Here is a 17,926-nt window from a genome sequence, read left to right on the forward strand (position 1 = left end):
ATTCCGAGTTGTTTCATCGTGTGGTGGGTGCGGCAACACACTGTACCAGTGCATACTCCTCAACTTGACGTGACTGTCTGTGGGTAAACATGATAACTTGAGTACACTTTCACTTAGGTGATCCAAATGTTGCATACAAGTATTAAGTACAAAACATGGATTTCTATCAACTTTTGGGCCATTTGTACTAACTAGAAGTGGTACTTTACCTTTTATTCAGGCAGCTGCAGAATCCGATTTATTTAATATAGTATTAATTTGATTTGATTTTTTGTTTGATGGCTCTTTAATGTACATCTCTCTATTACATAAAAAAATCCAGGGACAAGACAAAACTTTTTTCAAGTGATGAAAATCTTTCAAGTCCTGCGAGATGAGACTTTGGCCACGAGATGTTTTCAAGTCCCGCCCTCCTCTCAACCACGCCCACGGTCCTCTCACCTCTCATTCATGTGAATGCTTTTGTCAGACACATTTCCTGCTCTCTCAGCTCTTATAAATTTTTACGTTTTCCTCACTTTAAGTTCCCAATTAAAGACGACGTATTATTAGAACACTCTAGACGAGAACAGGCCATTCAGCCCAACAAAGCTCGCCAGTCCTATCCACTTGTTTCCTCCAAGAAAACATCAAGTCGAGTTTTGAAAGTCCCTAAGGTCTTACTGTCTACCAGACTACTTGGTAGCTTATTCCAAGTGTCCATCATTCTTTGTGTAAAGAAAATCTAAATCTAAGATTTAGATTTATGTCTAAATCTTATTGATGGATTTCATCATGAAGGGTTATCAACAGAAGAAACGAATACACGGGCAATCCTAGCACCGAGAAACGATGAAGTCAAACGAATTAATGGCAAAAATGTTGATTGGTTACATGGCAAATTGGTTAAATGCGTATCAATACTCTATGCTGAAACAGTTGGTGGTGATGGTGCGGAAGATAAAAACATCAACTTACAATAGTTGTAGAATATCTACAACTGTTAACAGCGTCTGGTCTTCCACCGCATGAATTACTGTTGAAAGAAGGATGTATCCAAGAAAGGTAATGTAGTACATCTTCAGGGGATAACATTAGACAACAAAGGAGATCTTGATATGTCAATTGCTGTAAGAATTATGTTTTTGGACTTCTCTAGCGCCTTCAACACCATCCAACCTCTGCTCCTTAGGGATAAGCTGACTGAGATGGGAGTAGACTCACACCTTGTGGCATGGATTGTGGACTCTCTTACAGACAGACCTCAATATGTGCGTCTTGGGAACTGCAGGTCTGACATTGTGTGCAGCAATATAGGGGCACCGCAGGGGACTGTACTTTCCCCGGTCCTGTTCAATCTATATACATCAGACTTCCAATATGACTCGGAGTCCTGCCACGTGCAAAAGTTCGCTGATGACACTGCTATTGTGGGCTGCATCAGGAGTGGGCAGGAGGAGGAGTACAGAAAGTTAATCAAAGACTTTGTTAAATGGTGAGACTCAAACCACTTACACCTTAACACCAGCAAGACCAAGGAGCTGGTGGTGGATTTTAGGAGGCCCAGGCCCCTCATGGACCCTGTGATCATCAGAGGTGACTGTGCAGAGGGTGCAGACCTTTAAATATCTGGGAGTGCAGCTGGATGACAAATTGGACTGGACTGCCAATACTGATGCTCTATGTAAGAAAGGTCAGAGCAGACTATACTTTCTGAGAAGGTTGGCATCCTTCAACATCTGCAGTAAGATGCTGCAGATGTTCTACCAGACGGTTGTGGCGAGTGCCCTCTTCTACGCGGTGGTGTGCTGGGGTGGCAGCATAAAGATGAAAGACGCCTCACACCTGGACAAACTTGTTAAGAAGGCAGGCTCCATTGTAGGAGTAAAGTTGGACAGTTTAACATCTGTGGCAGAGCGACGGGCATTAAGCAAACTCCTGTCAATCATGAAGAATCCACTGCATCCACTGAACAGTGGCATCTCCAGGCAGAGGAGTAGCTTCAGTGACAGACTTTTGTCACTGTCCTGTTCCACTGACAGACTGACAGACACTATGCGACTCTTCAATTCCACCCGGGGGAGTAAAATGCGAACATTAATTTTATTTTAATTCTTTTCATTTTTATTACTATTTAATTTAATATTATTTCTTTGTAACAGTATACTGCTGCTGGATTATGTGAATTTCCCCTTGGGATTAATAAAGTATCTATCTATCTATCTATTTGCATTAAAATGTTTACTGTTTCCCATTAGAATAGCTTTTGCAAAGACAATTAACAAATCACAGAGCCAAACGTTCGAAAATGTTGGTTTATTTATTAGAGAGAAAGAAATGAAATACTCACAAGGGCAGTTATACATTGCTTTGTCGCAATGGAAGTCCAAACACTGAATCAAAACTCAATGCGATATTGACGAAAATTTAAGTCAAAAAATTGTTTTTACTTATGTGTTACAGTCCATCCATCCATTGTCTAACCCGCTGAATCCGAATACAGGGTCACGGGGGTCTGCTGGAGCCAATCCCAGCCAACACAGGAACCAATCCTGGGCAAGGTGCCAACCCACCGCAGGACACACACAAACACACCCACACACCAAGCACACACTAGGGCCAATTTAGAATCGCCAATCCACCTAACCTGCATGTCTTTGGAATGTGGGAGGAAACTGGAGTGCCCGGAGGAAACCCACGCAGACACGGGGAGAACATGCAAACTCCACGCAGGGAGGACCCGGGAAGCGAACCATATAACTTAAAAAGTATTTGCGTGTTAATTTCAAAGCCAAACAAAACGAAATCGTATTACACAACGAATACCTCTAACGCAACATGAAACATAATTTGCTTTTTTTACTGTTTTTTAATATGGTTAATTACTCGCGCTAATGTAAAGTAGTTAGTTCTATTATGCATATGTAACAATTCCCATGAAAATTTGTTTAAAGTATACATCCGCTTCCCCATAGGAGAGCGGCAGAACTGCAAAGAGGCTAGCATGTAGCCCGGGGGTTGGAGAGCGAAGCGAGCAGGGGGCAAAGCCCCCTAGTAATATAAAAATATAATCATTGTCTTTTGCTTTACTCCTCAAATATCCATACTCCTCATATCCGAGTCTATGAGAGATTCAAGGTGAGACCACTCCAGATTTTTTGCAGTTATACGAGGTCATCAATTCCCGACTCTTTGAAGTTGTTGTGTCCCCTCTTTACAGGACATGCAATTAAGAATTTAGTATAAACACTGCTTCCTAGTAATAGTGATGGATGTCACGACTCTGATCCATACCTGTATGGTGACGCTCTCCTTCTTGGCAGTGAAGATGACCTCTCCTGACCGACCTGTGGTCAAGCCTGAGCCCGGGGGATAACTTCGACGTGGCGGTGGTGGAGGTGGGCATTTCGTGGCTTTCTCCTCCACTGGAGCTGCAAGTGGAACGTCCTCTGATGCTGACAAGTGAAACAGAGAAGAAAAGTTAACACCCACGAAGGCAAAGGCCACCAAGTCATTTAAGCGTAAAGCTGTAGTGTCAGCCGTGAGCCTCAAAGAGAGGCCTGTTGAGGGTGGAAAAACAAACGGCTTCCTCAGAGCTGTTGGCAGTTTGGCCTAATGGTGATGTCTTCTTCTTTTGGCTGCTCCTGTTAGGGGGTCACCACAATGGATCATCTGTTTCCGTATCTTCCTGTCCTCTAAATCACCTGCATGTCCTCTCCCACCACATCCATAAACCTTCTCTTAGGCCTTCCTCTTCTCCTCTTACCTGGCACCTTTATCCTTAACACCCTTCTCCCAATTAACCCAGCATGTCTCCTCTGCACATGTCCAAACCAACACAATCTCACCCCATAATGAACTAGGGCAGTCCCACTAACTCCATGACACCGCACCTCCTAAACTGTTTGTTGTCACGTTATCAGCACGTTCATCTCAGTAAAGGTGGCTGATCACAGTCTGGTGGCGGGGGTCCTACTGGTTAGACTCCCAAATTCTCAAAGGATGAAAAACCAAGCTCTGAGTGATTTCTTTGAAGATCCTGATTTTTCAATTCCATTAGCTCTAAACTGAATGGCTCCTGATGTACGGTGAAAGATTTCAGACAGAGAAAAGGATTAAGACCCCCCACCACGTGGACCACACTGAATATCCAGTTAAATCAGTCACGAGGAAATGGAAAGAGAATAACACAGCACTAAATCTTCTAGAGCGGATTGTTCACACAAACTGAAGAAGACAAGTGAGGAAGGCCACTGAGAGACCTCTGAGGACTATGAAGGAGTTACACGCGGCAGTGAGTGAGACAATAGTTGCGCTCACATGCTTCAGCAGTCAGCGGCTTACGGGAAAGGGGCAGAGAGAAATTCAATGTCGAAAAAAAAAATTCTTGGCTAGAATTTGACAAGAGGCACACTGGAGACTGTGAAGTCAGCTGAAAGAAGGTTCTACTGTCCGATGTGACCAAAAACTGAGCTTCTTGACGATCTGACTAAACGTCATGTCTGGCATGAGCCATAACTGCATGCTATCAAAAATGCATCATACCCACTGTGAGGCATGGTGATTGCAGGAAGAGGCTGTGGAGATGCTTCTCTGCAGTAGGCTCTGAAAAGACTTGAGAGATGTGGACACCAGAGGGCGCTCCAGCCGCCTAAACCCTGACACAAGTTTGCCACACAGCATACATTTATTCACATGGGAAACGCCTTTTGCTTGTTCCCCACAACACTGCACAGTTGCCAAGCATGGAGGTACAATGGAAAACAGTCCTTTATTTCTTTCCATCCTCTTTGTTGTTCCACATCCATACCTCATCTGGCAAGCTTCGTCCTAATCCACCCAACTCTGGCTCTCCTTATTGGTGGTCCTAGGTGTGCTCTGGGTGGCTCGCTAGCCAGATCTGAAATCACTCCCAATTGTGGTGGGACCTCAATGTGGGGCTCTGCAGTTCCCCCTGGAGGCCTCCACTGAACCCAGCTCTCAGCATGCCTGGCGGAAATCCAAGGTGCCACAGCCACCCAGGAGGGCTGCCCTCTAGTGTCCCGGGGAGGTAATGCCTTGTAGATGGTTCTTCCATCCAGCTGGCATCCCAGCCAGATAATGGCTGTGGCCCCCCGTCACACAGCAAAATACAAAGATGTCCTGGAGGAAAACCTGACACAGTCTGTAGAAAACCTGCACCAGCAAGGTAACGACCCCCAAAGCCAAAGCTACACAGGAATGGCATAAGAAAAACAATGTTAACATCCTCTTGTGGCCGAGTCAGATTACAGTGCCCGTATTTGTCAAGAGAAAAGGGTCCTAACTGGCACTAATATCACAGTGTGATGCAAGCGTGGTCCTACTCTTGGAAGTTTAGTGATAGCCTTTTATCAGTTTTCCTAATTTAGGGAACTACTGATAACTTCATCAGGAATTAGGAGACGGAGCTGTCAGAAGATGGCGTTGAGGCAGAGATCACCACACACATCCCAGAAAAGGCGGAATGTTTTGGAAACCCTGGACAACAATGACCTCGTAAAAAGACAAGAGATGGAACAATAGTCGTAACATCTCTTGTGTTGACTACAAATGTGAGGAGCAGGATAAGTTTTCTCTTTCCACACCTTACATTGCCAGAATAAAACTAGAACTTCTGGAAAAAAAAAAAACATCAAGAGCCAAAGTGGAGGGCGACTTTCAGCAAATGTCCCCAAAGATGGATGAACTGACCAGAATATCCTACCTGGAAACTCTTCTTTCTTGTCAGTGACGTCTCCATTATTGGAAGCGGGAATCTGAGGTGGAGGTTGGACAGATGCCCCGGCCATCACTTCCAGACTGGGGATTCCCTTCATCATGTTGGCCTGGGCCTCCTGAAGGAGTTTTTCAAACTCTTTTCCATCATATTGACCCATATTCTGGCGTTTTTCTTCCCACTCCTTTTCTGCGGCCTGCAAAACAAAACATCAGTCATAATAGAGTCAGCCATGTGGACCTGCTCTCTGGCATTCCCCGGGCAGAGATGGCTGACACTATCCTCTCAGCCGGGCAACCCTTCCATTAAACAAGCAACCCTCATTAAGGGTCAGTTTCAAATATCCAGTGTACCTCTACTTTCAGACACCTGCAGACGTATGGCTGCTGGGCACCCAGGCCTGGTGGTCTATAAAGTCTTGAGTTTGTCTTGAACTTGTTAAAGCTTGGATCACCTTCTTCTGAGTATGATCTCAATGAGGCAAAAACAAATCCAACTGGCATATTCATAGTGTACTAAGATGAAGGAAGAATACGCTCTATGCTCAAAATCATCTGAAAACATCTCTGTGTGCCACTCTGCACAAAGTACGACTTCATAAAACCCTGTTTGGATGTAACCTACGCAGGCCTCACTCATGCCCAAGCCATCGGTGGCAACAAAACATTCACAGTATCCTAGACTTTCCTGCTTCATGCCAGATTCCACCTTTGTTTTGGTCTTGAGCTGGAAAAGGCACCTAGTAGGGGGTCTTCAGAATTCTCAAAAACATGGATAAAAGAATCATGAGGGGATATAATCTACCTCAAGCTCGTATGAAGTTCACAAGCTTTCCGACTAACTTTATTACATGATCAAGCTGCAACAAAGACTTGCACCAGGCTTCCTGGTGGATTATGCAGTGTAGGAAAATGACATCCAACTCAGGTTTTTCCTCTTTCACCTTATCCTGGATTCTTTTCAGCAGCCCAACATTTTCTCCTGTCAAGTTTGGTGATCCATCTGTAGTGACATTCACGAGTCTACACCAGCCTACCGATGACACCAGACAACCTGTCATACAAGTCCGCTTCTCGTATTGTCCCTTTATGGATACTATGGCTAAAAACTCCACCGGGATTGTCAAAATTGTCATTAATCCCTCTAATAAAAATTATGAGCTGCGCTGTGTCTTTTATGTCATTACTTTCATCCAGTTCTAAGGAAAAGAACTTAAATGACTCCGCTTCTGCATTTAACTGGCTGGCCAAATCTACATCAATTAAGTCCTATATGGTGAGCCACTCACTGTTCTGTGTGATAAACTTAATTTGTTCAAATTTGATTTTGCTGCCGGGGCACAAGAGGCTTGCTATCTCTACCCTGCATTCTTTCAAAAACTCCCCATTCAGACAAAGGCTAATTTGAAAGACAGAAAATAAACTTGGTGCCTTGGTGCTTTACTCCTGAATAGTTGTCGGAAAAAAATATTTGCTGTGATTAGTGCTGGGAGGTATACCACCGGTTCATACCGAAAACCACCATTTATTTTTGTTATGATATATTTCTTATATCGCAACACTGGTTTAAATAGCCTAAACAACGTTCGGAACGTGGCAGCGCGGTAAACTGTTTAAGGGGGGATCGTTTTCACTGCTACACCACTAAACACGCATGCAACGGAGTACGTGCGTTAGTGGAGGTATTGAGCGGTGAAAATGGACAGAGAACAAATCCGAAACTGAAGCTGTAGCAGACAATAAAGTTGAACATGATGACACAGAATCCTATACTGCAACAACGGTTTAAATAACCGAAACAACGTTCAGAACGTGGCAGCGCGGGAAACTGTTTAAGGGGGGACCGTTTTCACTGCTACACCACTAAACACGCATGCAACGGAGTACGTATGTTAGTGGAGGTATTGAGCGGTGACAATGGACAGAGAACAAATCCGAAACTGAAGCTGTAGCAGACGATAAAGTTGGACATGATGACACAGAAGAACTTTTGCCTAAAAAAAGAGCCGTGTCTGTTGTCTGGTTTTAAAAGGTCGGATGTGGACCAAAAAACTATTTACTGCAAATGCTGTTGAGCTAAAGTTGTCATCAGAATCGGCAACACAAGCAATTTGCTGTACCACCTTAGCCACAAACATGCTTTGGAGTACCAGTGCTTTGGACACCGGCTTCACACAGCCATAGGTATGTTATCTATACTAATAAAGGGCAAAGCCCTCACTCACTCACTCACTCACTCACTGACTCATCACTAATTCTCCAACTTCCCGTGTGGGTGGAAGGCTGAAATTTGGCAGGTTGATTCCTTACAGCTTCCTTACAAAAGCTGGGCAGGTTTTATATCGAAATTCTACGCGTAATGGTCATAACTGGAAGCAGTTTTTCTCCATTTACTGTAATGGAGATGAGCTTCAACGCCGTGGGGGCGGAGTTTCGTGTGACATCATCACGCCTCCCACGTAATCACGCAGTACATAGAAAACCAGGAAGACCTCAAAAAAGCGCTCAAGAAAACATGCATTATATAATTGAGAAGGCAGCGAAACAATAAGAAGCGAGTTCTGCTACTTCGGAAACAAAGCACGATGTAAACCTACACTTTAAATTAAGTTCATAGACAGGCTGCCGCTGGCGTTTGTAATTTAGTGCCTGCCCATATAAGGCCGTCCGTCAGCGGCAATCCAATAGCAAACTGCCACGGGTAAATATTCACGGGTGAAGGACTGTGCTTATGGAGAGGAAGATGAGATGGTCAGGGTGGTGTTTGACACAAACTCAGCGAAACTGCCAGAGAAAGTTTTAAGTGCCAGGACTAAGGTAACATTAAATACAGCCATGGACATAGCACGAGATGGCACCAGCACAGCTGGGAACCTTCGATGCATGTACACCGAGTGGCTCACGTGAACTGACGCAGTGCACAGATAAAAGCAACAGTTCCAAAAGCGCTGAACAAAACCGAATTACACAATTGAAAAGGCAGCAAAAATATGAAGCGTCTGATAAGCATATTCATAAATGCAGCTACTGTGGAAACAAAGCACACGGTGGAAAAAGTCAATGTCCGCTAAAGGAAGACAGTGTAAAAAAAACCCGTGCATGCAGTTTGTCACATCACAGATAAAAAGGAAGACGAGCTGTTTATTGATGCAGTAAGGAACTAATCGATGAATGAAACCTCTTATCTTTACAACGATTGACAAACACGGAATGTAACTTGAACACATCGTACAAATACGAGCCTGATTGAAAGAAATAATGATAATCAAATCCTTGATGACAGCAACATTCAATAACACTCACAAAACAATTACTGTATATTGACAATCATGTTACGTTATTTTTAAAATGTTCCCTTTTCTTTTCATAACTTCTACTTCTCCACTGCGATACGGGTATATATATAAATGTATATCTATAGCCCGATCTACAATATATACTTTAGCATAGACAAGCGGTGGCGCAATTGTAGAGTCTTAGCCTCTAACGCCGACATTCGAGGTTCGATTCCCGAGAGGGATGCACTGAGTATGTACGCGCGATACTGATTCATTTTACCTTCCCATCTCCTTGGTTTGGGACGTATGAAAAAATATTAGGTTAACGCAGAATCATATTACGTTATTTTTAAAATTTTCCCTTTCTTAGCACAAGCACAGTTGAGAAGCTTCGATGCATGTACTCCATAACGCGTTAAAAAAATAACGCATTTAATCACACTTTCAATTCCAAGCAAACAGGAACTTTTGTCAATGCATGATTTCCTGGTACATCCATTACACTGATGCACACATCACAGCTACAAAAATGTTAGAGTCGGAATAAAGCGCGTTCCTACGACTGATCATTTCGACTTCCAGCGAAGCCTTGATAAAAGCATGGTTTTGTGCACACTGAAAAGCAAGCAAAATTAGATGCATTACAGAAAGCGGACTTTGTGGCTCTTACTGGGGATCATTGGACTTCCGTGACCGTTAGTAATTCTAATTACATCTAATTACAAAATGTTCAATGATCACACTGTTTTAGCCTAATGTACAAAATAATTTTGGCTAATGTTACTCAGAGTTTAAAGAGTAAGTTGGTCAAATTACCTTTTATGTTTCTGACTTATTTTTTTAAGAAGAAAAACTGCACTTTATGGTGAAATTTTGGTTATTATTATTTAAAGACAATACTATTCTGAAAATCTACTTAAAGTACTTAAACTACCACTTTATTTTTAAGTCTGCCCAATTTTAACCAGGGATGATATTTTTGTTTCTGTTTTGAATTCAAATGCAGTTTAAAAGCTTTTTTTTCAGAAATTAAAACAGCTTCAGTTTACAATATTCATGTCCATGTCTATTATTTGATTCTGTCGCCCACTAAAACCGTTTTAAATAAAAAAAAAAAAATCAAGATTAATTCTTACACAGCCTCTAATTAATTGGATTAATTTTTTTAATCGAGTCCCACCCCTAATATATATATATGTAGATATATATATGTAGATTTGTATATATATGTGTATATACAGTATATATGTAGATATGTATATGTTGTATATACAGTATGTATATATGTGTGTGTATATATACAGTATGTGTATATATATGTATATATATGTATACACATGTTTATATGTATATATATGTTTATATATGTGTCTGTGTGTGTGTGTTTATATATATATATATATATATATATATATATATATATATATATATATATATGCCAGCAACACTCATGACAATTACAAAACAATTACATTGTCAATCATGTTACGTTATTATTAAAATGTTTCCTTTTCTTTTTACTTCTCGCTGCCAATCGCAACTATTTTGCTATATATATATATATATATATATATATATATATAAATAGATAGATATGACAACAACACTCATATCAATGACAAAACAATTACATTAACAATCATCTTACGTTATTTTTAAAATGTTTGCTTTTCTTTTTCATAACTTCTTTAACACACTACTTCTCCGCTGCGAAGCGCGGGTATTCTGCTAGTAGTTATTAAAATAATAAACTATTTTAAGTAATGGTAGTAAAAACACACCATTGTAATAAGAAATGTACAATGAATGTGTGCATAATCAGTTTTCTCTTATCTCTATTATTAGTCAGTACAGGTTGTAAGAGCCATTTCCTAGTTACGTGAGAATCATAAATGTTTTACTAAATGATAGCGCATTTATCAATAGCACCTGATGACCCCAACTCTCTTGATTCACTGATACAATGTCTTACTTGTGTTTCTGAATGGATGAGCAGCAATTTTCTTAAACTAAACAAATAGAAAACAGCAATTTTAGTGATTGGCAATAACAGATATAATGAGGTTATCTATACTAATAAAAGGCAAAGCCCTGACTCACTGACTGACTCACTGACTCATCACTAATTCTCCAACTTCCCGTGTAGGTGGAAGGCTGAAATTTGTCAAGCTCATTCCTTACAGCTTACTTACAAAAGTTAGGCAGGTTTCATTTCGAAATTCTACGTGTAACGGTCATAACTGGAACCTACTTTCGACCATATATATACGGCCATAGCCTGCAGCTCAGTCGCCATGTGAGGCGGAGTTGCGTCCCTCATCGTCACGCCTCCCTCGTAATTGAGTGCCTGCCCATATAAGTTAAATATTCGCGGGTGAAGGACTGTGCTTATGCAAACGAAGATGAGATGGTCAGGGTGGTGTTTGGCACAAACTCAGCGAAAGTGCGAGAGAAACTTTTAAGTGCCGGGTCTTAGCTAACATTAAATAAAGCCGTGGACATCACAAAATCACACGAGAGAGCGGCTCATGTGAACTGACTGTGAACGCAGTACGTAGAGAACAAAGAAGAGCTCCAAAGAGCGCTGAACAAAAAATGCATTACACAATTGAGAAGGCAGCAAAAGAATATGAAGCGAGTGACGCATACAAGCATATTCATAAGTGCAGCTACAAGGTGTAAAGCTTAAGTTTAACTAAAGTTCATAGACACGCTGCTGCTGGCATTTTTAAAATTGCTGGTGAAGGACTGTGCTTATGCAAACGAAGATGAGATGGTCAGGAATTGACTAGTGTTTGGCACAAACTCAGCAAAAGTGCGAGAGAAACTTTTAAGTGCCGGGTCTCAGCTAACATTAAATAATTGCTGGTGAAGGACTGTGCTTATGCAAACGAATGGAAAGCAAATATTACGTTATTTTTAAAATGTTTCCTTTTCTTTTTCATAACTTCTTTAACACACTACTTCTCCACTGCGAAGCGCGGGTATTTTGCTAGTTAGAAATAAAATGATGCATTAGGATTAAAAGTCAAGACGGAGGTAAAGAATTTAGGGGTAACTATTGACTCTGCCTTAATTTTAAATCACATATTAATCCGATTACTAGGACAGCATTTCTTCACTTAAGAAATATAGCAAACGTTAGACCTCTTATAACACTGCAAGATGTTGAGAAACGAGTTGACGCTTTTGTTTTCGGTCGACTAGATTACTGCAACGCACTCCTCTGCGCCACCACTACCTAATCAAAGCACCGCGATGTCCCTATATTGATGGATTAAAGGCCAGCAAGTCCACATGACCGTCATCATCAAGTTCTTCCATGAATACCATGAGGACTGATTGATGTCATTTATGTTAGGCACAATGCCTAGAGGAAACTGGGTGGTCTCGTGGCCTGGAACCCCTGCAGATTTGTTTTTTTTCTCAAGCCGTCTGGAATTTTTTTTCTGTCCTTCCTGGCCATCGGACCTTACTTTTATTCTATGTTAATTAGTGTTCCCGGATTCTGTTATCTTATATATTTTGTCTTTCTTCTCTTTCTTCACAATGTAAAGCACTTGTGCTACAGTGCTTGTATGAAAATGTGTTATAGAAATAAATGTTGTTGATATTGTTGTTCATAGTCTATGGGAGGTTCCTACAACCCCCATCAGTTGAATTGAATTGGTATGTATAAATATCCTATAAATATCTGGGAGTGCAGCTGGATGACAAATTGGACTGGACTGACAATACTGATGCTCTATGTAAGAAAGCTCAGAGCAGACTTTACTTTCTGAGAAGGTTGGCATCCTTCAACATCTGCAGTAAGATGCTGCAGATGTTCTACCAGACAGTTGTGGCGAGTGCCCTCTTCTACGCGGTGGTGTGCTGGGGTGGCAGCATAAAGAAGAGGGACGCCTCACGCCTGGACAAACTTGTTAAGAAGGCAGGCTCCATTTTAGGATTAAAGTTGGACAGTTTAACATCTGTGGCAGAGCGACGGGCATTAAGCAAACTCCTGTCAATCATGAAGAATCCACTGCATCCACTTAACAGGATCATCTCCAGACAGAGGAGTAGCTTCAGTGACAGACTTTTGTCACCGTCCTGTTCCACTGACAGACTGAGGAGATCGTTCCTCCCCCACACTATGCGACTCTTCAATTCCACCCGGGGGAGTAAATGCAAACATTAATTTTATTTTAATTCTTTTCATTTTTATTACTATTTAATTTAATATTGTTTCTTTGTATCAGTATACTGCTGCTGGATTATGTGAATTTCCCCTTGGGATTAATAAAGTATCTATCTATCTATCTGTTCTAGCTACAGTATTTCTAACTTCTCTGACTAAACATTATTCTCAGTAAGTGATAAGCCTTGCCATGTGTAGGGTGTAGAGGGCACATGGTTTCAAACCGTGCCTTTCGTACCTTGTGTGCGTGTTTTGTGCGCTAAGAAACATGTAAGACAAAGCGCTTAATTGAAAGTGCAGCGCAGTACGTTTAAAGCGTACAGAAGAGGTTAAGAATCTTTAAGTATAGAAACAACTGAAGTTTTACCAAGAAAAGCTAAGTTTGGAGAAGATACATTTTTTCTTTTTTTGCATTTTATTCTACTTGTGTAACAGCTTTTCTCTTTATTCTTGTGTGGACTGCTTTACTTTGAATTTTTTATTAAAACTTTTTAAAACAAACTTTTGGACTGAGAGATTTCTTTCGGCACGTGTTTTTCCCCGTGCTTGATCGCTCGCCTTACACTCCTGCGGCTACACAGGTAGCCCCCTACTTACGATGGTTCAGCGTAGATTTTTCGAAGTTACGACGTCGAAAGCGAGACAATAATTTATATCAAACTGTGTAAAATATACATTTTCAAGTTGGTGCGGCAAGCAAACGTTTCTGTGGGCTGAGCGATGCAGTACGATACGTTGCTGCAAACTCCCACATTTTTAGATACCTCAGTCTCGCTAGCGATCGATACAGATCAGTGATCTTGTTATTACAGAGCTTTTCGATACGCTTTTGCTAGAAGGAAAGTTAGCTTTGTTGATTTGGTCTCGATTCCCTGCGAGTGCGAGAGTAGCGAAGAGCAAACGGCTTCTAAAATGGCATGTGGAGAGACACCAAAGTGGATGACTTTTTTCGTATTATCGCTGAATCGGACTCTGACTTGTCGGACTCTGATTTTGATGCAAGTGATCTGGAGATCGAAAACAAAAGTGAGGTCCCGGCATCACGTGATCGGTCTCCAGCTGACTGTGCTGCTGAAGCTGATGCACTCATGGCAATGTTCGCCTAGGACGGCAGACACTTACGATGACACGAGGTATAAAACATATTGCGTCTCACTGCAAGGGTCTCACAAAGACAGCCAGGCAGCCAGCCCACTGTGCATTCCTGCTGGCTTAGCTTGAAGCAAGGTCCATATTAATGCAATCTGCCTTAATGATGGTTCAGTTGGTAAAGATGTCATCACCAAGTTGCACTTGTTTTGTTTTATTTTATTTTTATTTGGTGAATACTGTGTAATGCACCTGGGCTTGATGCCTTGAAGTAATAGTATTATTACTGGAAGTTGCAATATTATTTATTTTATTGTTTAACTAGCAAAATACCCGCGCATCACAGCGGAGAAGTAGTGTGTTAAAGAAGTTATTAAAAAGAAAAGGAAACATTTTAAAAATAACGTAACCTGATTGTCAAAGTAATTGTTTTGTCACTGTTATGAGTGTTGCTGTCATCAAGGATTTGATTATCATTATTTGTTTCAATCAGGTTCGTATTTGGAGGACGTGTCGTGTTCAAGTTACATTCCGTGTTTATCTAGTCTATCCCTGACCATCTCATCTTCGTTGTCAACCATTGTAAAGATAACAGGTTTCATTCATCGAAGTGTTCACTACCCAAATCGTTACTCATGAATCTAAGATGTTTAACAGGCATGCATTCCTGGTATTAAGTTGTGGATTTGCTTGCGAATATTTAGCGGCAGCGTGTCTATGAACAAAGTCAGTTCACGTGAGCCGCTCGGAGTACATGCATCGAAGCTTCTCAGCTGTGCTTGTGCTATGTCGCGCGATCTTGCGATGTCCACGGCTTTATTTAATGTTAGCTCAGACCTGGCCTACCAGCAATTTAAACACCGTTACAAAGTGATCCAAAGTCTCGTTTATACCCTGCGTCTTCTCATTATACTTGCATCTCACGAATATCGTATTCGTCGTAGGCATGACAAACGCCAGCGGCAGCGTGTCTATGAACTTAATTTAAACTTAAGGTTTACACCGTGTGCTTTGTTTCCGCAGTAGCTGCACTCATGAATATGCTTGTATGCGTCAATCGCTTCATATTCTTTTGCTGCCTTATCAATTGTGTAAAGCGTTTTTTGAACAGGTTTCATTCATCGAAGTGATCACTCGTACTGCGTTCACAGTCAGTTCACGTGAGCCGCTCTCTTGTGATGTCCACAGCTTTATTTAATGTTAGCTAAGACCCGGCACTTAAAGGTTTCTTGCTACAGCAATTTTAACTCCTTTACAAAGTGATGCAAAGTCTCGTTTATACCTTATGTCTTCTCATTAAACTTGCATCTCGCGAATATCGTATTCGTCGTAGGCATGACAAACGGCAGCGGCAGCGTGTCTATGAACTTAATTTAAACTTAAGGTTTACACCGTGCTTTGTTTCCGCAGTAGCTGCACTTATGAATATGCTTGTATGCGTCACTCGCTTTATATTCTTTTGCTGCCTTCACAATTGTGAAATGCGTTTTTTGTTCAGAGCTCTTTGGAGCTCTTCTTTGTTCTCTACGTACTGCGTTCACAGTCAGTTTACGTGAGCCGCTCAGCAGCAGAGTGTTTCTATTGGATTGCCACTGACGAATGGCCTTATATGGGCAGGCACTCAATTACGTGGGAGGCGTGACGATGAGGGACGCAACTCCGCCTCACACGGCGACCGAGCTGCAGGCTTTGGCCGTATATATGGAGGAAAGTAGGTTCCAGTTATGACTGTTACGCGTAGAATTTCGAAATGAAACCTGCTTAACTTTTGTAAGTAAGCTGTAAGGAATGAGCCTGCCAAATTTCAGCCTTCTACCTACACGGGAAGTTGGAGAATTAGTGACGTTGGAAAGTTCAATATGGCAGTTGACAGTGGCGTCATACCACCGAAATAAGTACGTACGTTGGTTTCGGTTAGTGCAGGGAAGCCGCCTACCAAATTTCGTGAAGATGGGGCCGTAAATAAGAAAGTTCAACATGGCGGACGTTGTCGACCGTTATGACCGTTACGCGTAGAATTTCGAAATGAAGCCTGCCTAACTTTTGTAAGTAAGCTGTAAGGAATGAGCCTGTCAAATTTCAGCCTTCTACCTACACGGGAAGTTGGAGAATTAGTGACGTTGGAAAGTTCAATATGGCAGTTGACAGTGGCGTCATACCACCGAAATAAGTACGTACGTTGGTTTCGGTTAGTGCAGGGAAGCCGCCTACCAAATTTCGTGAAGATGGGGCCGTAAATAAGAAAGTTCAACATGGCGGACGTTGTCGACCGTTATGACCGTTACGCGTAGAATTTCGAAATGAAGCCTGCCTAACTTTTGTAAGTAAGCTGTAAGGAATGAGCCTGTCAAATTTCAGCCTTCTATCTACACGGGAAGTTGGAGAATTAGTGATGAGTGAGTGAGTGAGTGAGGGCTTTGCCTTTTATTAGTATAGATGATGGTAAAGTTGTTTAAAAAGTCACTTTAATGTGTCAGTGGACAGAGATTGTTAACATTAACATAAAGTATAGTTGGTTTACAAAAAATATTTACTATTTATTCCTTTTCTAAGACATGTTCAGTGCAATACAACTTTTGACAAGCACCTCTGGATATTTTACTAAGTCTAAATGCCTCTTTGGATGGTTGAAAATATGTTGTCAAAATTATAGTTCAAGTTGTTTGCAAAATTTGTTCAATAAAATGGTTCTATATTTTGACTGCAACTGTCATGCAATGTGATTCCTTCTCTTCATTAGTGCCACCCCCTTGAAAACTATCACTTTATGGGGCCATGCAAACCTGTATTGATACTTGTGTGCACATTAATACATTTTTTTTTTTGTACAATGGGCAGCAAGGTGGCGCAGTGGTAGCACTGCTGTTTCACAGTAAGGTGACTTGGGTTCACTTCCCAGGTCCTCCCTGCGTGGAGTTTGCATGTTCTCCCCGTGTCTGCGTGGGTTTCCTCCTACATTCCCAAGACATGCAGGTTAGTTGCATTGGCGATCCTAAATTGTTCCTAGTGTGTTGCCCTGCCCGGGGTTTGTTCCTGCCTTGCGCCCTGTGCTGGCTGGGATTATCTCCAGCAGACCCTTGTGACCCTGTTTTAGGATATAGCAGGTTTGGTAATGACTGACTGACTGACTGACTGACAATGTACAATTCTCATGACAGTGGAATAGGTCATTCTTAGCCAGTCTACTGCGTTAATTGCAGTGGAAAACGTGGTTAACATCCACCGTAGAATACCGTGAAACTGGTAAAATTTTGAAAAAATATCATGATATCGAATTTTGGTCATACCATCCAGCACTAACTGTGACTGTAAATTGGCCGCTAACCTCTGAGCAGTAGCCGTGCTGTCCTGCATTGACGGATTGCTAGCGTACTTAGCATGCTTCGTGGAAAAGTGGCTTGGTTTGAAAACCGCAACCAAAAATTAAGACATATGGCCTTTGATTGGACTTTGGCAAAAAAAAAAAAAAGCTTTTTGGCTGCCCACTCCTTATTAAAAACTTGACACTCACTGTCGACTTTTCTTTGGTCCATTCATTGTTAAAGTAAGGGTCAATGTAATGGCAAATGTGAAGAATGAATAACTGTGTGTAGAGAGAATAGATTTGCCTTTGGCAAAGGCAGTAGTGCGCCATCTAGTAGAACCTGCCAGATACTGCAGGAAA

At 41.6% G+C, this 17,926-nt stretch overlaps 1 protein-coding gene across 12 annotated transcripts in view; it reads right to left on the reverse strand.

Moving 5' to 3' along the window:
- si:ch211-285f17.1 (sickle tail protein homolog) overlaps positions 1-17,926 on the reverse strand; it is a 464,466-nt gene that overhangs the window by 26,360 nt on the left and 420,180 nt on the right. For all 12 annotated transcript variants that reach the window (XM_039753955.1, XM_039753954.1, XM_039753962.1 and 9 more), the window contains 2 exons: positions 5,705-5,912; positions 3,274-3,434 (listed from right to left, as the gene is read on the reverse strand). In XM_039753955.1, the coding sequence (XP_039609889.1) occupies positions 3,274-3,434; positions 5,705-5,912 (369 nt within the window). The remainder of the gene's footprint in view (positions 1-3,273; positions 3,435-5,704; positions 5,913-17,926) is intronic.

Source organism: Polypterus senegalus, chromosome 5 (assembly GCF_016835505.1).
Source record: "Polypterus senegalus isolate Bchr_013 chromosome 5, ASM1683550v1, whole genome shotgun sequence".
Taxonomy (NCBI): domain Eukaryota; kingdom Metazoa; phylum Chordata; class Cladistia; order Polypteriformes; family Polypteridae; genus Polypterus; species Polypterus senegalus.